At 36.1% G+C, this 8,842-nt stretch overlaps 2 protein-coding genes across 2 annotated transcripts; one reads left to right on the forward strand and one right to left on the reverse strand.

Moving 5' to 3' along the window:
• Window positions 1-1,225: 1,225 nt before the first annotated feature.
• Window positions 1,226-7,270, forward strand: Klp67A (Kinesin-like protein at 67A). Its single transcript, XM_073980315.1, has 6 exons — window positions 1,226-1,675; window positions 2,277-2,985; window positions 3,046-3,399; window positions 5,853-6,714; window positions 6,769-6,900; window positions 6,952-7,270. Exons 1-6 carry the CDS (start codon window positions 1,374-1,376, stop codon window positions 7,074-7,076), a joined length of 2,484 nt encoding a protein of 827 aa, XP_073836416.1. The 5' UTR covers window positions 1,226-1,373; the 3' UTR covers window positions 7,077-7,270.
• Window positions 4,054-5,081, reverse strand: mRRF1 (mitochondrial ribosome recycling factor 1). The gene has a single exon (XM_073980320.1). The coding sequence runs from the start codon at window positions 4,952-4,954 to the stop codon at window positions 4,166-4,168; it is 789 nt and encodes a 262-aa protein (XP_073836421.1). The 5' UTR covers window positions 4,955-5,081; the 3' UTR covers window positions 4,054-4,165.
• Window positions 7,271-8,842: the final 1,572 nt, after the last annotated feature.

The following is an 8,842-nucleotide window of genomic DNA, read 5'->3' on the forward strand; positions in this document are numbered from 1 at the left end:
TAAAATAAAATTTATTTTTTACATTTTTTATAAAATAAAAGCAGTTGTTTATTCTCCTTTACATTTTTGTGAAATACTTTTGCATAATTTCAAGAAAATCATTGACATTTCCGCCATTTTCATCTTCAATTTAATGGCGATGACAACTTAACGATAATATCGATAGCAATCGATATTTTAAAACATTATATCGAAAATATCTAATGTTGGGAATATCGATGGTTTGCCAGCTCTAATCCCTACTCTCTCACCGACAAACTGACTATTGCCGCAAGGAAAATTGCCGAATGTAAATATGGACTAAGTTGCATGATCTTCCGGCTTTATGTCAAAAGTCAAAGCATACGAGAGATGCGGCAACTCTACGCGGCTGAATGTGTGCTGAAACACGATTTTCGTATATTTGGACTTTTGACTTGAAGCCGGAAGAACATGCAACTAAAGGCCGGAAAAAAATCAATCGTCGCTTGCTTTGCTGGCTTCCCAAAATGTCAAATTATAAAGGAATGCCAGAGCCTCTTTGCAAATTCGCCTGCGTTCCCCTTTAGGAGGCTCCGGCATTCCATTATAATTTGACATTTTGGGAAGCCAGCAAAGCAAGCGACGATTGATTTTTTTCCGGCCTTTAGTTGCATGTTCTCCCGGATTCAAGTCAAAAGTCCAAATATACGAAAATCGTGTTTCAGCACACATTCAGCCGCGTAGAGTTGCCGCATCTCTCGTATGCTTTGCTTTTGCTTTTTAACTATTAATATTAATTTAATTATTAATGTTAGTTATTTTGTGTTGTTTTTTGGTTTATTTATGTCTTTTTTTGTTTTTATTGGTATGAGAAACACAACAAACGCGAATGGTAAAATAAAGAGGACACGCAAAGATCTTAAATTTCACGTTAACGTGTGTGGACATTAACGAAATTTGAAAAGAAACTTTAACGAAATTGGTTTCATGAAACCTTGCTAGTCTGACCATCGACTTTGGGAAGCAAGCGACGATTGATTCTGTTCTGGTCTTTACACCTTATATTTGCTCTGTTCCAGAACCTGCAAGAAGCTATTATTTTTTACTACGATAACATTTTTTCCTTTATGTTATCGGGAAAAATAGTAAAAATTAGTAGATTCTTGCAGTACTGGAACAGACCAATTATTACACCATGAATGCATCTACGCAGTGAGTATGCCTTGCTCTGAACCGCCCTTGTTTTTCTAATGATTACCAGTTGTTTTAATGTGGTTACCAAATACAATGGGCAGAGAGAGACGCCTTTTTGAATTGAAACGCTTTTGAAAACAACAAACAAGAAAAACAGTACGAGGGAAAATTTAATATTTAAAAAAAATCTATTTTATGTCAATATATAAAAAATTAGAATGTCGACGGAACAAAAGAACATCAAAGTTGTGGTACGGGTTCGGCCATATAATCGTAGGGAAATGGAGCAAAATCAAAGAACCATTATAAAGGTTTTGGATCGTGAAACCTTGCTCTTTGATCCTGATGAAGAGGACGACGAGTTCTTTTTTCAGGGCACTAAAGTGAATCATCGCGACATAACAAAGCGTGTTAACAAAAAATTATCTATGGAATATGACCGCGTCTATGATACCGACACAACAAACGTACAAATATTTCAAGAATGTACAGCTCCGTTAGTTGATTCTGTATTGAACGGGTAAGTGAGCATTTTTACAAATAGGGGAGGAATTGTTATTGTGGCTTAAATGTCGTTTAGGGGCATCTCTCGGCTCGGGCTGAAATTTTTACAGTAGACAGCCTTTGGCATCCTGAATACAACGATATATAATTTGCCGGGGGAGAGTCCATACTTCCCGAGATATGGGTCTTAAATCCCCGGCCGAAGGCCGGCTACTTAAGAACACTTTCAATTTAAAAGAGAGTTTTGATCGCGTAGCCCACTTTTGACCCTGTCCATAGGAAAAAGTCTTAAATCCCCGGCCGAAGGCCGGCTACTTAAGAACACTTTCAATTTAAAAGAGAGTTTTGATCGCGTAGCCCACTTTTGACCCTGTCCATAGGAGAAAGTCTTGAGCTTTAAAACGAGTCCCATATTGCATAGGTTTTAAAAATAATGGTGATAAAAGTAAAAAAGTCAAGACCCATATCTCGGGAAGTATGGACTTCCCCCCAGAAAATTATATATCGTTGGAATCAGGGTCCCAAGGGCTACCTATGGTAAAAATTTCGGACCGATCCGAGAGGTGCCCCTAAATGACACTTGTTCCGTTATTGTAGGTGTCTTGTTTTTTTTCTAGATATAATTGTTCAGTTTTTGTATATGGCGCAACTGGAGCTGGTAAAACATTTACTATGTTGGGAAGTGCAACAAGCCCTGGACTGACATTCCTGACAATGCGAGATCTATTTGAGAAGATTGAGGCACAAAGTGATGTAAGAAAATTTGACGTGGGTGTCAGTTATTTGGAAGTATACAATGAACAAGTTATGAATCTTCTGACAAAGACTGGGCCACTTAAACTGCGGGAAGATTCGAATGGTGTTGTCGTTAGTGGTCTAGTTCTTAAACCTATATATAGCGCCGAGGAGCTACTGGAGTTGTTGGCATTGGGAAATTCTAATCGAACGCAGCATCCAACAGACGCGAATGCAGAAAGTTCGCGATCACATGCTGTGTTCCAAGTACACATAAGGATGACAGATCGTAAGACAGGTACCAAACGTATGGTTAAGTTATCCATGATTGACTTGGCCGGCAGTGAACGTGCTGCCAGTACCAAAGGTATTGGTATTAGGTTTAAAGAAGGAGCAAGTATAAATAAAAGCCTTTTGGCGCTTGGCAATTGCATTAACAAGTTGGCAGATGGATTAAAACATATACCTTATCGTGATTCGAATCTGACTCGAATTCTTAAGGACTCTTTGGGTGGCAACTGTCAAACATTAATGGTGGCAAATGTTTCAATGAGTTCCCTGACATATGAAGACACCTATAATACGTTAAAGGTATGTGTTAAAGCTTACATGATATTTAATTTCACATAAGTAATTTTGTATTATTTTCAGTATGCAAGTAGAGCTAAAAAGATTCGAACCACACTACGTCAAAACGCGTTGAAAACAAATATGCCGAAAGAGTTCTATGTCAAAAAAGTCAACGAACTTATGGATGAAAATGATCGTCTTAAGAAAAGCATGGCTACACTTGAGTCGAAAATTAGCAAGGCGTCGACATATGATGACAGCGAACTCAAACCGTGGTATACCCAAATCGATCAAATATTTTTGACAATACTACAGATACAGGATCAATATATTACACTGAAGAGTCGTTTAAAGAATCTAACATTGAGAAAAAAGCTCAAGACAGACATGGAAGACTTTCGTAAAATGCTTAACATTGATAGTAGGCAGCAAGAGGTAAGTGGCTTTTTTCATGTGTAGTTTAAATTAGAATTTACTAAGGTTTTTTTGGATATTGGTGGTTATTATGGAGATTTCCTGAAAATACCAATCAGCCACAGTGGAACATTGGCAAGCATGTTCTATGTCTGTGTTTCAATTCCCCCTACAGAATATTATTATTTTTGTTTGCGGTAACAAAGTCCCTCAGTAAAAACACAGTATTTTCCTGGGATTTCAACTATATTTAATACGTCGAAAAATAAACACAGTGATAAAGTTAGCACTCTACGTTCGAATTGGACAATTTAAAAGTTTCAGAAGAGCCGAAATAACTAATTTGCCAACATGTAATACCCGCCTATATTATTAAAAACCTTGTATCTATTCCAACAAGTATTACATAAGGAAGTTTCATCTTCATGACGATATTGAAGTTGTTAACATTATTTTATTTGTATTTATTTCAATTCATATATGCCAATCTTTCGACCTTAAGGCTGTACACTACAATATAATGCCACGATAACAAGTAAATTTTAAATTAAGTAACTTAAGGGAGGGTTGGCTATACTACTCCAAAACACAATTACTACGTATTATTATTATTAGAATCATGACAAATGAATAATTTGTAATAAGCCTGTCCACACAACAAAGAGACTCTAAAAATTAGACAAAAATGCATACGAAATTTATTTGAAATTTAATTTTTCCATTATTCTAATCTACTTATAACACACTTTCCTCATCAGTCCATCTATAAGAAACGGGGTATCGCCGTCTACGAATCACCAAGCAGTTCCTTTTGTTTAGCTTGTAAAATTTTCTCCGCTTCGGCAATGTATTTATCTGCAATGGCTGTTACTTGGGTCTGGACAGAAAAAACATCATCCTTTGAAATATCGGTTTGCTTCTTCACCTTTTTAATACAGTTATTTTGAATATCTTTAATAGAGTCTCGATATTTGATAAACAAATTCTTGGCATTTTTCGAAAGATTCTCTCGATGTTCTTTTGTTACTTTGGGTATGGGGATAAAGAGAGTTGTACCATCCTGCTGTGGATTCAAATTCATACCACTCTTTTCCAAGGCCTTCAGAACATCTGGTATTGTCTGCGGAAATGCAATCATGTTCACTACAATTGTTTTGGGATTTTTCCTTGAGATTTGTGCTAATTCTTGAAGTTCATGTTCAGTTCCATCAACCATAATGCGCAGTGTATCAATGGCTCCCGTTGTCGAGCGTAAAGATAAATGCTTTATAAAGTCATCCTTCATTTGTTGTACTGCCTTTTGCATCTGTGCATTTACCGAATCATAATTTATAATATCGCGCAAAAGTGTTTCATTTATTTCCACTTTGGCGGCTTTCTTCCCTTTTTCCTTTTTCTTGTCTTTGGTTTTTGCATAACAAGATTCCGAGGTAGCGATCGACGCTGTTTGTAATGGAAAAACTGATAGCACGTTCGCTCGAGGCAACAATGTACGTCTTCCGGCGACCTTATGTAATGTCGGTATTTGTGACCGAATTATGTTTTGAATAAGTGATGCGCTTTTTCTGGTAAACATTGCAATTTTTTTGTGTAAAACTTTCTAAAGATTGTTAAATTGTTGATGCCAAAAAAATTGCAATACTACTTTTGACAGTTTGTTTTTACTTTGCAGCTTTTTGACATTTGTCTTTTATACCGGCAAGTGAACAAAGTTGCCACTGAGTTCCACAAAACAGCGAACTAGAACAACACAGCTGATGAATTTGCACCCTACAGATTCGAAAGCAATTATAGCACCACCAAGAATACTTTGCTTAACTTATTATTTGTAAGGTAATGCAATTTAACTCAGATTTGTTGTTAAAAAAATTGCTTACCATTAAAAAAACAAAAACAAAAAATGAGGTTCCAAATGTTTTTATGTAATGCATAGTCCACAAAGTTCAATTAGTAACGTTACCCAGGAGACGAATGCAGGTGTTATAGTCTTCTCTTAAGGTCAAAAGTTTTTGTAGCGAGGAATGCATAAAAAATGGGCAAAATTCAAATTAAGAAATTTTTCAATTATATTTTTGCTTGAGCTAAAATATTTTTATTAATATGTTTAAACAAAAAATATATTTTGAGAGGTATGCATCATGATTGTTCCATAATAAAGGCCCCCACTAACTACTACATATGCTGTAGTTCAGCGGACCCGATATTTTGAACAATTGTTACAAAATTTTAAAAATTTATTTTTACCAAAAAGACGAGGCTAAAGAAATTTCACCACACTCCTCGTAAGCTTATTAAGTGTTGGATTTTTGAAATATATACTAAAGATAAAAGTGGTCATTCAATTTGAATATGAATTAAGACCAATATTTTAATTTTCAATTTTTGGTTCTTACAATAGTGGTCCAAATACATACATATCATATATATTATCTTTATAAAATACTTACCCTTAATTATTTACTTTTATTTTAAAGAATTTTGATAATTTCTCGACAACAATATGCAATCTAAGTAAAGAAATTGATAAATTAGAAATGGAAATACCATGCTGGCGTCAAAAATTACAAAATTCGTACAAGGACTTGGAAAAGCTGAAACAGCAAATAAAATCATCAAAACTTGCCAGTCTACTGATGATTTATGTGAAAGGAAAAAATATGGAAGTACAGTGCTCTAAGCAAACACTTATAAATAAACACATAACGAATATAGACACCGAAGTTGTGGTCAATGCACATTGGCTCCAACGAGCGTTTACTCTAGCCAGTGATGTAATAAAAAATGGTACATTGAATGCAGAACAAAGGTATCATTATGATCAACTGCAACGGCATTTACTTGGAACAACCTTGAGTGCGGTACCCAATGATTTGACTGTGGGAGAGCAGCTAATGGATGGTATTCCAGCAGGATCTAGTGATGAAGATGTTGATCAAATTTGTTCGGAAGAAATCGAGCGCAAGACCCACAGTAGTAAACGTTTTCGCATGGAAGAATACGATTTGGACGATTTAGATGGTATGAATAGCAACTCAGATCATGACGATGATGGCTGTATGGGTGGTACTGACGTTGACACAATTGATATGCATACAACATTTAAAATGCCAGCCAAGAAAACACGTACAAATCTGAATGAGACACAGGTGTTGTCTGTGGATGCAAATGTTAATGCTACATTTTACATGGCACCCTCTGTGACATCAAACAGTTCCAAAAAGAATGTTAAAACCCACAAAGCAGCGTTACCACCAGCCAATAAGGGGCATCTTGTATCAAATGTGTTGTCGGAACAAATTGTGAAAGGTCCATCTAATTCAGAGCAGCTTAAGAATGGTGAGTTAAGTAAATTAAGTTTTAAAGCACATAAACCATTTTCTTTTTTTTCAGTTCTTCTGAAATCGAAAAAATTTACACACAACAACCTCTTAAAAACCGTAGCCGCTGGCGTGCAGAAAGAAAACATCAAGAAATTTAGCCCAAGTCGAGTAAGGAAAAGTCCACACACAGTTGTCAGCAAGGGTATGTTACATTTAATGATTTTCATTCAATTAACATATTTTTATTTTATAGTTCTCAATAGTGCTGCCTCCAATTTGGTTAAACAGCGTATAGCAACACGAACGAACAACCCCAGCTCAACAGATGCCCCAGTAGTAAGAATAAACAGAGCAGCGTCGTTTCGAGTTAAAAAATAATATTAGCAGTAATAAAAACAATATTTTTAGAAAATAGTTGGCTTTAAGATGTGTATTTTACTTGATAATTTAATTGTATTTGTCTTTTGTGTTTCTTTAATTTTATATATTTTGAATTTTAATATTTGTAAACTACATCTGCATCTGGCACTGGTTTTGAAAAATAAATAAATATTCCAATGTCAACAACCCAATTAAAATATTCGTCCCCAATAATGTTCATGTATTGCATGCCATGTTGTTTTTTATTGTCCTCAAATATCATTCCAATGGTTTCTTCGCCTGCATCATTTACTTTTTCGTTTATTTGGATTCCAGTGTATATGGCAAGAATAGATGTTTTATGATACTTACACTGTCATCAAAACTGCCCTTAAGTACAGTAAAAATAGCGTAGCAACAGATTATTGCAACAATGATAAACGAACTCTCATTTCGAACACTCACAATCTTAGGTCTATGTAAATACTTCATTGTGCCTTATCAAAAGAAATAATTTTTTACATTGTGACAACAAGTACCACTTATTTTTTATTAAACTTTGTCATAATGACTTATTCAAAGAAGAGTAATGGTGAAGAAATTTTTGGTAGATTTGTATACATCTGCTCGAAAAGGTTAATGAATCAACGTCGAATATGTATATTGGATATTGTTGTAGTAGATATTAGTAGATAGATATGATTAGCTGGGATTGTGTTGATTGGAGGCTTTAGAAAAGTTGACCTCCCCAAGTGGTGTTAGCCACCGATATATTGGGCGAAGGTCTGCGGATTGAGATGGGCGGTGTTAGGATCGTTCGACTTCTGCGACCGCGGATGGTTGACAATTAGGGCACAGTTTTGTTCAAACTTGAGCGATGCGGCCATTAATCGGTGGATGGCTTGACATCCTGGATGTTGAGGCTGTACGACGTGATGTCCTTTCGGATGTGTCTAAGGGATAAATCCTGAACCACAATATGGTGGTAGCGTGCGCAACACATTATTTTGTCGCACCTTGCCTCATGATGCAGATAATTCACACTCTCCATCTGGACACATCCGGTTGGCGAAATTGCTTTGAGTACCTTGTTCCAGACAATGGCAAAATTACAAAAAAAAAAAAAAAAACAATTTTTACTACATTTTTATGGATAACATCTGAAAGGACATTGGCGATGCATTGTGCTTTTTGTTGTTAAATTTTTGAATCTTTTGTCATAGTTGGCAGCAGGAGAGAATCCAAAACCTTTGCCAACGGCGACAGAAGGCAGTTTGGGCGGTATGAATCTCCTCGGATGCCTGACTTGTTCGGTTTTTGTAATGGTGATCACTGACTGGTTGATTGATGTGTGCAAGGTGACATTTTGCTGCTGGATCAGTATGCATAAGCATCGAACTGCTTTCTAGTCTTAACTATTGATGTGCTGTATGGGAACTTTCTTCTTAAGTTTCATAGATCTCCGAGGGCAGCCCTTTTTGCCACTCTTCTGCTCCATTCCTTTTGCCACTCTTTTGTTCCATTAATGTGTTGTGGTTGTTGTAGCAGCATGAAACCTACGTAGAAGCATAAGTTTAATGTTGGGTTGGCAGCCGCTGGCCAAAGCACTATGGTTTCGGGTCAATCCGGTACGTTAGAACCCGCTGCCGTGGGATTGAATCTGCAATGTGTTGTGGTTGTAGCCCTTGGTTGGATCCGTTCTTGAATGTATATCGATTTAATGGTGTGTTCTGTTCACCTATATATTAAAATCTCATAGTTTTCTGTATATAAGATAGGGCTTA

This window comes from Musca autumnalis, unplaced genomic scaffold (assembly GCF_047663935.1).
Source record: "Musca autumnalis isolate F117 unplaced genomic scaffold, ASM4766393v1 scaffold_4, whole genome shotgun sequence".
Taxonomy (NCBI): Eukaryota; Metazoa; Arthropoda; class Insecta; order Diptera; family Muscidae; genus Musca; species Musca autumnalis.